Below are 14165 nucleotides of genomic sequence, written 5' to 3'. Positions count from 1 at the left end.
TTAAAATCTATATTTCAGAACATCCTATCTTTGTGACAGACACAAATTATTATTAATAGCCTACTACAACTAGGCTTCTACTAGGCCTACTATTACTACTACTACTACCAATAATAATAATAATAATAACTTAGAATGCTACATTCCCAACAGTGATTCACTATTTATGGTGGTCTACTGCCCTAAACTAGGTCCAGAATATTAATTCCAAATTATAACCATATACGAATATACAGTATATCATTTGAGCAGGTAAAAGTCTATTTTATTTTAAATAAATACCATTGTCCCACATCAAACTTACCGGTACTTGAGTGTGCAGAAGAGAAGTGCAGAATAGAAATGTCTCTTCATCTATGTATCTATCTGATTTACCTTGAGGTCAGAATAGTGGTCAGCTGTACAGGGCAGTAATGGGTAAGCAATTAGGGCACAGTCAGACTTGTAGCCCAAAGGTTGCCGGTTCAACTCCCGACCCGCCAGGTTGGTGGGGGGAGTAATTAACCAGTGCTCTTCCCCATCCTCCTCCATGACTGAGGTACCCTGACTTGGTACCGTCCCGCCACACTGCACCCTTGGAGGCTTCCCCCTTGCACAGGTGAGGCATAAATGCAATTTTGTTGCACACTGTGTCACTATGACAATGAGAGTTAGAGTTTCCCAGGTGGACTTTCACACACGTTCACAGAAGAGAGTAGCAGGAGTCTTGAGTTGTCAGTCATGTCATCTTTATTGAACAGCAATCTGAGTGGCATGGAATGCATCTGATCAGTGTGCATGCCTGGACTCACTGCATGGTAAACACTTAACAGACACTTGTAGTTCTTCACTTTTTCTTTGACCCACGCACACACACACACGCGCACACGCCCAAACATACAGTCGTCACACACACATACAAACACTCATAATTGCGACAATGTATATCTGTGCGAGTCCACAACCTCCCCATAACTGTTTTATAGAAGGATTTTCCATCTCAAGGGCCTACATGTGTGCACTGTGTGCGTCTATTTGGGTGGGTGAGTGTGTGTGTGCACGGTCCATGTAATTAAAGTGCGTGATTTTCACGGATCCTCTTGGAGGAATTGGGTGTATAGTGAAAGTGATAGTGTGTCTGTGTGGGTAATAGTGTGTATGATTGTGTATAGTGTGCTGTCTTATTGCATATAGGATAAGCTGGTTCTCTTCCTGGGTCAGAGTGGCGTAGTGTGGTGGCTACGCTGTTGCTGCACCAGGGTCTTATATACTAACATCTAATTCACTACACAATACCAAATACTCCTGCCTACATTAGGAGATACCTATAGTTACGATTAATCAAAGTTACATTCTTTTCATCAAAAGTGTCCTAAACTTCGCTACTTTTGTGGGGTCCCTTTGAAGTGTGTGTGTGTGTGTGTGTGTTGCTGCTGTTTTTGTGCCTGATCATTCCTTGTGCTTTAAATATCTATACATATACATTTATATATGTCTCCTTTTCTGATTGCTAAGATTGTTTTCTTTTTCTTTTTTTTTGGTGTTAAGAGCACTCTCTATTCTCTCCATCCCCGAGATAAAGAGGGAGATAAAACAGGGATGGTGAAGAGCTGGAGAGGAAGAATAAGGAGAGAGAAAACAAGTGTGGAGGAGGACTACACACACACACATCATGAGTGTCACAATAAACGGCAAACAAAAGGACTTCACATGACGCACTACTACACTACGTGTGATATCACACACTCACGTTCCCATACACACCAACATATTTACACTTCCACGGCATACGTACACACCCAAAACACGGTACACCAGATGCACATCACAGCCTGTTTAAAGTTCACAGCTGATTAAACGAAACTCATTCCAACAACATCGATCTTTAAAAAAAAAAAAACAGCAGAAAAAAAACAACACTTTCTGGAGAAAAGTTGAAATGAAATCAAATGAAAATCATCAAAATAATCATCATATGACACATATGCAACAAAGGATAAACAATAAAGCTCAAGCCATGATCTGAAAATACACAAACAAAAATAAACATACACACGAGATGATTTCACCGCTGGAATGTTTGGATTCGGGGGCAGGTGGTGGTGAACCATGCAGATGAGGAGACAAGGGTCAGAGGTCAGAGTTGAAAGGTCAATCAAGCGTTCGCAATCTCTTTAGTCGATCTCATAGATATAGAACACTACGTGAGGCCGCATTAAGCCTTTTGGCGTAGCCTAACATTGGGTGCCGCCATCTCGGTCCGGTATCCAATGTTTTTCATAGATGTTGTTTTACCGCCACCTATGGGCAATGTGTATATCACCTTGTCACCGACTGATGGCAGCAATATACCAGAGATTCTTTAAGTATATATATATATCTCTACTCTCTCTGATTATACCGGTTAAACATGGCGGCGATCTCACTTGAGCCATTCGTTCCAATACAAAGGTCAACCAAAGACCGTCTATTAGAGTAAGATGCTTCAAGCTCGTACTTTTCCGGGATCCATGCGATTTAAGGTGAACGCCCCTCTAGGATACCTTTGGTTAGGAGACCTTTGAAGACTTACAGTTGAGAATAAATGGAGTTCCCTTAGCACTATAGATGGCGGTAGCACGCAGCCACCACCAAAGCTCACAGAAAGAGAAGAAGGATGGAAGTTTGACATATCTTACTCTAATAGAAGCTCTTTGGGTCAATGCGGCAAGTATTCTATGTTGGTGAGCCGATCTCCCTTGTTTTATCCCTTATCTGTTGCCCCTATTGTATGTTTTAGTAGTTAGTATGTTGAAAATGAGCCAGGCTAGCGTTTTAGTTTTAGTAGTAGTCAACAAGGGCCAAACAAGTTAGCCGTTAGCACACAGCTCCATGCACCATGCATGTGATACATACACCAACCATTAGCATTCAACTCGCCTGTAAGCTTGTACCGTTGCATAAAAGGCAAGGATGTGCTACGCTAAAATCTGCTGAACGCACTGAAGACAGTTCATCAGCAGGTGTGATAAGGTGTCTTATTAATACAGCTAAAGCTCTCTGAACATGTTAGCCCGCTGCTGGGATAGTGCTGACGACAGCTTACCTCAGCAAGTGTGGTGAGGTGGCTAAAGCTAACATGTTAGCCCACTGGGTTAGTGCAGTCGATAGCCTGCTCCATTTACCTTCAAGTTCTCTCTCAACACTCTGCCTCCTGCTCCCAATATGTCAAAGGGCAAAGGTTCAACTAAAGCTTCCAACACAGGGAGAAGGGGGAGAGGTAGGTGTGCAAAAAAGCTTTTTTAAAGAAACAAACAAAAACAAAATCAAAGAATACATCAGCAACAGCCAAAACAAGATCCATCAAAAATCAACAAGAAAGCAAACACAAGACTTCATATCATTTGCATATATACAATAAAAGTGAATTAACGAGATCCACGCGCAGCACAGACACATTCGAAACAAATAGATACAAATATATAGATATATGTATATAGATATATGTGAGTTTATATATATTTATCGTATGTAAGGAATAAAGGATAAATCAGGTTGTCTCCCCGTCCGATAGTTTAGTGCCAGAAAGAGGCTCAGCACTGGTGCATTGTGGGTCGTGCTGACGCCCTGGGTGCCAGGCAGGCAAGGGGGTGTGGTCATGTGACAGGATATGATGCGGGCCGGGCGTCCCCCTTCAAGGTCACCCTGAGCTCCGAGCCAGGCGACCAGTGACAGGCCAGGCGTCCTGGGGTGCATCGAGTCCCGACACACACACACACACACACACACACCTGGGGGACACAATGCCACCCGGCACGGCAGCTTTACGCTCAAAAGCACACAAACCAAAACAATGACAAAATAACAACAAAACAACAAACACCAAAGGCATTTACCATAGTGACACAGCACCGACACATTACTTAGACAACTCTTTTTTTGGGGGGGTTCGTTGGTTGCGTTGCTATGGTGATGGCAGCATGGGCCACTCATGATTTCCTGAACAGGAAGTTGACTTGTCTGGAGTGCTGTCCACTTCCTTTCCGCTCTCTCTAGCGCTCTCTCTCTCTCTCTGTCAGGCCTCTCTGCATCTCTCCCACAAATTTGAAGGAGGCCACTCCACAAAGACTGCACGTGGTGTGGCAGGCTCTGTCCACACAAAGACAAGCACGCACGCACACACACACATACGCATGCACACACATGCACACACACACACACACATACGCATGCACACACATGCACACACACACACGCCAGGGCAGCATCCTACTCCAGATGGCGCTCATTAGTCACAGGCAAACACACACACAAAGGCACACATATCCAGTACGCCTGCATACACACACACACACACACACACACACACTTGCAAAAGATCTTGTCGTCTGTGTCTGGGCCAAATTAGGCTAGCTGATATGAGATGTGCAGGAGTTAAAAACTCTGCTAAAAAATATAACACATAAAAACACATACGAATCCATTGCAATAGGTTTTCCAATTAAAATACTAGTTATCATATACCGCTAGACTAAAAGTACCATTTACCAGTAGACTAAGCTACGGTTTGGAATGTACTGGAAAGCTATGATTCATTGGACATTTCACCTTGATGTGGTGACATGGAAAGGTAGGGTAACTTTATAACTACAGAATAATCTGATTTAATTTCATCTGTGGTAAAATCTTTTAAGTGCTGTCTGAAAAGTCGCAGACTGCTATGGAAGCACCAGAGGACCAAATCACACCGGCTAAAATTGAGGGACCATAAAGGACCTCAGAGGTCAAATCCGTCCATTCTGTTCAGACACTGCCTTTGTTAAAGTGTGACTGATACAATGGGGGCTTGCAGTCCCTCAGATGTGTGTGTGTATGCGCGAGTGTGCATGTGCGTTTCAGCGACTTTGCTTAACCTTCTCCTTTTCATGCAGCACCATTAAAAATTGAATGGAGAGCTAAAGAAAAACAGAGAGAGAGAGCGAGAGAGAGGGAGAGAGAGAGAGAGGGAGAGGCAGAGGGAGGAAAAGGGAAAGAAAGTGGAAAGACTGATGGCGTTATGAGAGAGGGACAGGTTTCTTAGTCTACAGCCAAATGGGGAGGAAAAGAGTTCCAGCCTATCAGAGTGCAAGTCTGAATAACTCCAGCCAATCAAAAGGAGCCAAGGTGGCAACGAGTTCTCTAAAGGCAGCCAGGCAACATGGCTTGCCACAGGCAGCTTGGCTAATACCACACAACCTCAACTCCACAGCCACACAGAAAACACCACAAACGAGACAAAATCGAAATGAATCATAAAACAAAAAAATAAACACAAAAATAACAAATAAAAAGTTAAAAGCACTCCAAAAGTGGGCGGTTCCTCTTCACATCCTGACTTTGCACCAATCACACGCACTCTTTGTCATGAGATGAGGGCGGGGCCGAGGTTCGGTTCGGTTGGGTCCGGCCCGGCGCAATGCATCCTGGGTAGTGTAAAGATGAGTGGAGGAGGTGGTAGAGGGTTTGTCAAGGGCGGTGGATGGATGGATGAGTGGGTGGGACTTAGGTATAGGCAGCAGAGAGCTGATTGGCTATTTTTCCCCCTTTGGCAGGTAGCTGAGGATGAACTCGCCGACGCCCAGGAAGTAGACCACCTGGGCAATGCCGAAGAGCGGCGCGATGACCAGCGCACGGCAGTACGCCCCCTTCAGGAAGGCGGTGGGACCCTCGTTACGCAGGATCTTACTGTAAACACACACAAGGGAGGGGGTTAATAACACACACAGAAGATGTAATACACACAAGAGTGATTCTACGATTCGACTGCGCTTTTAAGTCCATGGATTTTATTTGCCAATTCCACTAACTATTAACTGCATCCAATGATGTTTTGGACATTAGCACACATTTATCTTTCATATAATACAGAAAGTGTAGACATGGCATTATTTCCCTCAGCAAGAATGAATATTTAATACTGGTTTTGGGTGTTTTCATGCCGTCCTGTTTTCCAAATGTCAGATTCAGTCTTCATATTAGCATGTAAAGAAACTTGTTTTGCCCAAGACGATTGCAAATGTTGATTCACAGTAATCATCACAATATGACAAAACTGTCAGAAAGACCACTGTCCTTTCCATTATACATGAAATTTGCCATTTTGTGTGTGTCCACGAAAACTGTGTTAACCGTGTCACGGTCTGAAACCACCTCCATAAATCAGTAATGGTTTGGTCTTAGGCCATACGAATAACATCACGTGATGTCATAACCTCTTTGGCAGGATATGGGAAGATTTTTTGGTAAGTTTTGAGCTCCATCCTTCCATAATTTAATCCATTCTTTTTCATGTTCTCATAGCGGGAAAATTGCCTGTCAACTGTGTTATCAACATATTCATAAGAATCTGAATTAGAAATCACATGTAGAAAAACACAGATAAAGCATACAAATACATTAATTGATTAAGGTGTCCTCAGTTAGCACAACACCATAAAAATGGCTGAAATGTCAAGCCGTCTTACCGTCAATGGTGTTACAATTAGCTATGACAGTTGAGGAGGAGTATGTTTTTGCCAATTTATCTCCATATTGACAGACAAACAAACAAAATAATTTGTGTTCTAGGGAGATGGGTTTGTCTGCTCTGTTTTTTTCTCCTAAAAAAGTGCCGACTTGTTCCCCTGCACTGTTGACCGTAACACAGTTGAGTAACACGGTTGACTGTTTTGAAAGTGTTTTTGTGCTATTGATCCCTTATGTGTTGGAAAAATCCTATGAACAGACACTAGGGATTATCTCTGGAGAAGGAAGTCTTGTGTAAGGAGGGTGACTAAATTCAAATCAGGCGTTACAGGGATTTATAATGAAAAATGTGTCAGTCTGTATCACAGTGAATCATAAAATCCTACTTGTGAAACTCAACAATCACATTTTCTATATCAGTTGCACAGATTAATGACAACATTATTGCTAAGGGACATAAGCACTTTCAAACGTATGTTGTTTCAACTCTGTAGTATTTTTATATATGTTTGAAATGACAAAGTATTTGTCCATAACACTGTTGACAAAATAATCAAGCAAATGTTCGCTTTCATTAGAGTATTTATCAAATGATTTAATATTCAGCTTGGCAATTTGTTTGTTTGGAAACTGAAATATATACACTCTGTAAACATCTAGGTCATTTAGTTGAAAAAAATACTGATAATTGACATTTTGCTTTTGCCAAAATCTCAGGCGAATCGTAGAATCACTCACAAGCTAACACACACTAAAATACCCACAGACACACACATGGTTATATGCCCCCTTCAGAATGATCACGGGATACACATGCTCGCACACACACACACACACACACACACACAAACACAGAACCACACACGATACACAATATTAGCATTTCTCCAACAGCTGTCTTTGTTGCACAGTATCTGCAAATGGAGATATGCTCAGTCCCTCAGGGATGCCCTGCCCAAGCCATCTTCCACATGTACACACTCATACGCACGCACGCACACATGCACGCACACACCCCAATCTTAATATCTTTGTGGGGCCCTTCCATTCATATGAACCCAATCAATAGCTGCATTTCCCTAAAACAGTCCCTAACCCTGACCTGTCAGTGAGGAAATGTTTTTACACTTTACTTAACTACCCCAGCAAAAGGGGGCAGAACATGTGGGGTCCAGGATTGTGCATGTGGGGTCCGGGTTGTGTTCCACTAGCAGTGGTGCCCGCGCACACACACACACACACACACTCACACACACACACACCTTTGTGCCAAACCTGAGGCTCTATGCCCTTTTCTTCATTACAGCTACCTGTCCTACGCGCACACACACACACACACACACACACGCACACACACACACGCACACGCACGCACACACACACACACACACACACACACACACACACACACACACACACACACACACACACACACACACACACACACACACACACACACACACACACACATGCACACCCTTGCCACCATTCAGGGTGGTGACATCCAGGTGGCCCTTGGGGTGTGCTGTCATTGTGTCACTGTGCTCTCCTATCTCTGGGCCACAGATATTGAACGGTAGCACACAGGAATAGAACAGAACAGGGCTCTACTGACTCCCAATTCACACCCTCCTGTCCTAGCACACACACACACACACACACACACACGCATACGCACACGCATGCACACACACACACGATAAACACACACACACACACACGGCACACACACACATGCACACACACTACACACACACAACTGATTCACACTCTTGTGTTCTGGCTTTGCCATCAAAACACACACACACACACACACACACACACACACACACACACACACACACACACACACACACACACACACACACACACACACACACACACACACAGACTTCTAATTTACACCCTCCAGCCTACACCTGCCTACCAACTCCCTTGAGGATGCACATGGAGAACACGTGAAGCCTCACACAGCCAAACAGACACACACACACACACACACACACACACACACACACACACACACACACGCGCACACACACAAACACAGAGCGTAGCAAAGAGGAAGTGACGTGTGGCTAATACATACCTGATGCAGTCGCTCACTCCAGTGTAGGCCTCCTCCTGACCGCCTCGGGTCAGAGTCTGTAACCGGGTCTTAATCACTGCAGAGGACACACACACACACACACACACACACACACACACACACACACACACACACACACACACACACACACACACACACACACACACAATCACACACACACAAGTGAGAAACTTGCTATGCAATAAGGTGCAACATCAAAACATCACAATACTGATAGTAATAATAACCGTATGTTGTCTCTGGCAGAAATGAAATGGCATCATGACGCCATCAAGCTTTACCAGCTTCCGGGGTCAACAGAAACAGGCAACATGTTTAACCAGATGACAACACATGAGTGAGCACGCTCCAACCAGATGGGTTTCCCTTTAAATTCATGTTTAAAATACAATTTTAGCCATATATTTTCAAAATGTACTGCACACTGATTAACTATAGCCTGGTTTTACCAGACCACATTAATTCAGTTTTGGTCTGGATCCTCAATGCCCTGGAGCACTTGAGTAGGAGGAGTGAGCTCAGCTCTGGTTTGAAATGAGTGAACCAATCGCTGACAGTTGACGTTCAGAACATATGAACATATAACCTATTCGCTTATTCGCTGTCTGGAGGACGACTAAACCCTCCCAAGAGAAGCGTAATCAGACCATACATGAATTACAAAGTACTGTAATTCAAAATGAATGGTCTGACCTGTCAGGCTAGATAAAATACTAAAAATCACATACTTTACCTTAAAATCACAACATACACATTGCCAGAATGAGAGGAGCCATTGGCTGTAGCTTCTGTATGATCTGGAGGCATACTTGAGAAATCGGTTGGCACATGAGCGCCAACCTAAGCTTGTACTATCAGCTTTACAGCCGCGATAACCAGGCTAAATGTTACCTAACTCTCATGTCATGGTGTATTTGGGTGGGAGACGTGACGCCTTGTTTTTCGTAACATTGGTTAAAAACCTACAAAACTGTTATTTTTCCTTTAAAAAACAAATGTCAATGGAAGAAGATGTGATACATTATGTTTCATATTAGTCTTAGATGAGAAGAAACATTTTTGTTAAGATTTATGTAAAGGTTTATATGTCAAATATCCTGCGGTGTGACTGTAACATTAATGAAACCTGGAATATAATATATATATAAATTAACCAACAACATTTTGAAAAATGTATGAAGCATTTGGCATGATTGCATAAATATTAACTTTATACTAATAATAATAATAATAATAATAATAATAATAATAATTGTATTTGTATAGCACTGTGTCATACAAGGCATGTAACTCAAAGTGCTTAACAAATGGGAAAAAACATCATTGTTAGAGATGGATTTAAAAGGAGAGGTATAGAGGAGAGGCAGAAATAGTAGGAAGGCAGAGGAAGAAGAGATAGACAGAGATTGTAGAGTCATAAGGTCAACGTAGGTTAGGACCAGGATTCTTAGATGCGTAAGGTCCATAGTGGCTGGGCCTATCATAAGTCATAGATAGTCACACAGAGATTGGGCGCTCAGGTGCGGCCCCTGGTGGCATCAGGGGTGAGGAAAAACTCCCTTTCGCTTGAATCATTTATATTAAGATATGTGAATGTGAAAAAAACTCAAGACAGTAATATTAACTACAAGTTCAATTTCGTAACACAAATTGCGTCCTGTGGGGTGACATGTATGTCAATGTTTGTGAACGGGCAGCTGCAAGGCCAACTACAAGGGTCTTAAAGACTGGCTCCTAACCAGTCAGTACCTCAGTTATTGGAGAGTGCTGTGGAAGCTTAAGGTGACTATTAACCTCTTAATATGTCTTCGTATTGCAATGTTTCTGTCACGCAATGCTTAGGTTACATTTTATGGTGTCCTGTGGTGTGACTGCTCTTATAGAAGGAAAAAAAGTTTTTTATAAATGAAAACACATATTAAGATTAAACACAATATCATTATCAAGTTTGCATGAGCTCAGATGTCAGTCATGTATACAAAAGGATTAAAATGGCCATAATGCAGTGAATTTCCTGTGGTCCGACTTCCTTTTTCCTGCGGTGTGACATGCCTATGCAATGTGTTGACGCAGGACACATTTTCTCAAAAATGGCAAAAATTTGGCGAAAATTCCACGGACCACTAAGTGCTTTATTTTTGACGTTACGCCCTTAAACGTCAACCACCCATGTACTAGAGGTTGGAGTCGCTATATACTACTTCATTCATTGCAGCATTGTTTCTTAACTGGTGGGTCGGGGCCCAGAAGTGGGTCGCAGACGGACCCTGAGTGGGTCACGGAAGTGGTGTTAAGATGTATTAATTCACTTCTTTATTGCCAGTCCCAAAATTGAGACAAGATGCAGTAATGAAGAAATGACTGTCATGTCAAAGAGAGGGTGAGAGAACACTGAATATCCCTTTGCCCTACTTGATAGACATGTTGTAAGTGCTGATGCAGTTGAGCTTATAGGACTAGTGTACAACCCCTTAACAAATACTGTATGTATACGTCATCAAATGCATGGTCATATTTTTGATAATTAGAATAAACTGACTAGTTTCCGTCAGCATAACCAAAAGTATGGTCACAAATTAATATCCGTGACCCTTAAAACATGCCTTCTAAGTCACATACGGCATACAGAGGAAATTAATTGAAAAAAATGTATCGGTGACAAACACGTTAACCCTATTCTTACGTTTTACCATCTGTTGTAAATCTAAAGGGCTAGAAGAAAGGTGTGCAGTGGCGGTGTAGACAACGCTAGGTGGCGCTAGCTCTCACCATCGACGGGGTTGACGGCCACGGCGGCGGTGCTGCCTGCGAGGCAGCCCGACACGAAGGAGACGTAGAAGGGGGCGGGCCCCTCCACACCGCGGTTCCCCAGCCGGTTCAGATTGGCAAACAGAGGGAAGTAGATAATGGAGAAGGGCACATCCCTGCAGGGGGCGACAGAGAGAGAGAGAGAGAGAGAGAGAGAGAGAGAGAGAGAGAGAGGGAGAGGGAAACAGAGGGAGAGAGTGCAGGAGAGCAGGTTGGAGGGGCAGAAGTGGGGTGGAGTAAGAAAATGAGAGAGAGAGAGAGAGAGAGAGAGAGAGAGAAGAATGGAGGGAGAAAGGAACAAAAAGAAAAGTATGAAATAGAGCAAAACAAAAAGAGGTTAACAAACAACACTAAAATGTGCAACACATTATGGAAATTAAGGAGTCATATGGCTGTGTGAATGTATACAGTAGGCCTACACTGAGTGTGTGTGTGTGTGTGTGTGTGTGTGTGTGTGTGTGTGTGTGTGTGTGTGCGTGTGTGTGTGTGTGTGTGTGTGTGTATGTGTGTGTACCTGCAAGAGAGAGTAAGAGAGAAAAAGAGAGAGAGGAAAAGGTAGAGGGGGAGAGAACAGGGTAGGAAGAGAGACTGTGTGTGTGTGTGTGTGTGTGTGTGTGTGTGTGTGTGTGCGTGTGTGTGTGTGTACCTGAGCAGCGTGGCCCCCAGGCCCTTGTAGAGTCCGGCGATGCCTTTCTCTCGCAGCAGCTCCCGTGTGATCTGCATGGCGGTGGGGCTCTTAAACTCCACGGCCCCGGGGGCCACCGTCTCTGGCATCAGCTTCCTCTGGGCAGCTATGGAGTTACGGAGACACACACACACACACACACACACACACACACACACACACACACACACACACACACACACACACACACACACACACACACACACACACACACACACACACACACACACACAGTAACACCAGCATTACATTACAGGACATTACACTAAGGTTTTTTTTTACCACACCTAGTCCCCAAACTCAGTGAACCAAACTCAGTCCTCTTTAAGAGGACCGAAAAGTGATCCGAGAGCAAAAGGACTCGGTTCGTTTTTTGTTCATATTGTGAGTGTATTACAAAAAGAACCGGCTGCCCATTCTGGTTCTGTTAGGCTTTTATGGTGTCAGTCTTCTTTTTGATCACATCCGAAGAAGACACATCATTACATACACATGCATGAGGGGCTTTGTGACATGTTTGACTTTGACCCGTCTTCTATTTTATGTGGGCTTTTGTGCCTTTGTTTGATATAGCACACTGAGGATAATGACAGGAAAGAGATGGGGGAGGATTGGGAAACCTCCCCCAAGCCTTGTTTTGGAATCGAACCAGGTCCCCGGCTTAATGGCAAGGTGTCCCCATGATCGGTCTTCTTAATGTTCGTACGTGCGTTTTGCATCTGTGCTTTATGTTTGCCTGTCTTGCAATGTTCTGTATTAATGTAAGCTACTAGACACTTAAATATTTTTGGGTTTTTTTTTCAACTTTATTTAGACAGGACAGTGAAGAGTGGGACAGGAAATGAGAGAGAGAGAGACGGGGGAGAATCAGGAAATGACCCAGGTCGGGAATCAAACCCGGGTCGCCCGCGTAGCAGTCCAGTGCACAGTCGACTAAAGGTCAGATTAGACTTCTGCAACTGCGCTCGTCAAAACTCGCGTGGGAGTGGCCACAAACCAACATTGTATTCATGCATCTGCGAGTTCTGCGAGGTCCGAGGTCTCGTCGCGAGCCACATTTGAAATTGCGCGATTAGGCTACTTTCACTACATTGTAAGCACTGCGGTCATTATTAAGCAATGTTGCTTTCTATCCCGGTTAGCTAGGTATTTTCACACAAATTGCAAAGGCAATGCACTGGTATCATTATTTTACATACCCAGTCTGTTTTGACGAGCAGAAAATGCAAGCATGTAGAGACAGTTGATTCTGCCGATGTGTGTTTACATTCGGTGGAGGAACGGTAGTAAAACCGCAGGCATTGTGCCATGAGTGTTCAACTGATGCATTGTTTGTTACTTAGCTTGTAGCTTTGTGTATTTACACACATTTACACACAAGGCATTAATAAAGTTTAACAGAATACAGCTCTGCTCTCGCAAACTACTGGCATTGCGCTGCCACAAGAACAGAACAAGGAAGTAGCGAGACGACCAATCATAGCGCCTTTTTGTCTGCGTACTCCGTGTCCGTCCGACGGATAGTTAGAATTTTTTCGAGGCGCTCGACGACGGGCGCAGAGCCTCTGAGAGGGGGGCGTGGACTCGCATAGACAGAAAACGGACGGACGCAGATTCTATGCGTCCGAAGCATAAATCTAGCTTAAGCCACGGATGGGCCGGCTACTAGACACCTTAATTTCCCCTTGGGATCAAAAAGGTCACTCTATTCTACTCTGCTCTAGTCTACATTAAATTGCACTTAGCACCTGAGGCTATTACACAAAGCGAAAATGATAATTTAGGTCAAGGGTATTGATTACAGTCCCTGGGGCAATGTGGGGTTACAGGAGGCTACTTGCTCAAGGACACATCAGCTATGGATGAGGATGTAGGGAGACCACACACATTGTTGGTATTGCTATTGAGATTCAACTCCCTAAGTTATGGCATAGCAACACTTATCACCATTACTACATACCTCTGTTGCTATGGTAACACTGCATCAGGACCATCAGACAGCCATAGTAACCAGCTCATCTCACCCATCCCCCTTTAGGTGCTCCACAGAGCTCTTGTAGTGTACGGGGTGTGAATGAGACACATCCCATGTGTGAGGAT

General features: G+C 43.8%; 1 protein-coding gene across 4 annotated transcripts in view; it reads right to left on the bottom strand.

The window, feature by feature from the left end:
* Positions 1-4172: 4172 nt before the first annotated feature.
* Positions 4173-14165, bottom strand: part of slc25a22a (solute carrier family 25 member 22a) — a 49666-nt gene continuing 39673 nt past the window's right edge. For all 4 annotated transcript variants that reach the window (XM_063197248.1, XM_063197246.1, XM_063197249.1 and 1 more), the window contains exons 8-11: positions 12027-12171; positions 11342-11496; positions 8552-8627; positions 4173-5682 (exon numbers count right to left, since the gene is read on the bottom strand). In XM_063197248.1, coding sequence (XP_063053318.1) covers positions 5529-5682; positions 8552-8627; positions 11342-11496; positions 12027-12171 — 530 coding nt within the window. In that variant the 3' untranslated portion in view covers positions 4173-5528. The remainder of the gene's footprint in view (positions 5683-8551; positions 8628-11341; positions 11497-12026; positions 12172-14165) is intronic.

Source organism: Engraulis encrasicolus, chromosome 4, assembly GCF_034702125.1.
Source record: "Engraulis encrasicolus isolate BLACKSEA-1 chromosome 4, IST_EnEncr_1.0, whole genome shotgun sequence".
In the NCBI taxonomy this organism is placed as follows: Eukaryota; Metazoa; Chordata; class Actinopteri; order Clupeiformes; family Engraulidae; genus Engraulis; species Engraulis encrasicolus.
This window is presented reverse-complemented; position numbering and strand designations above follow the sequence as displayed.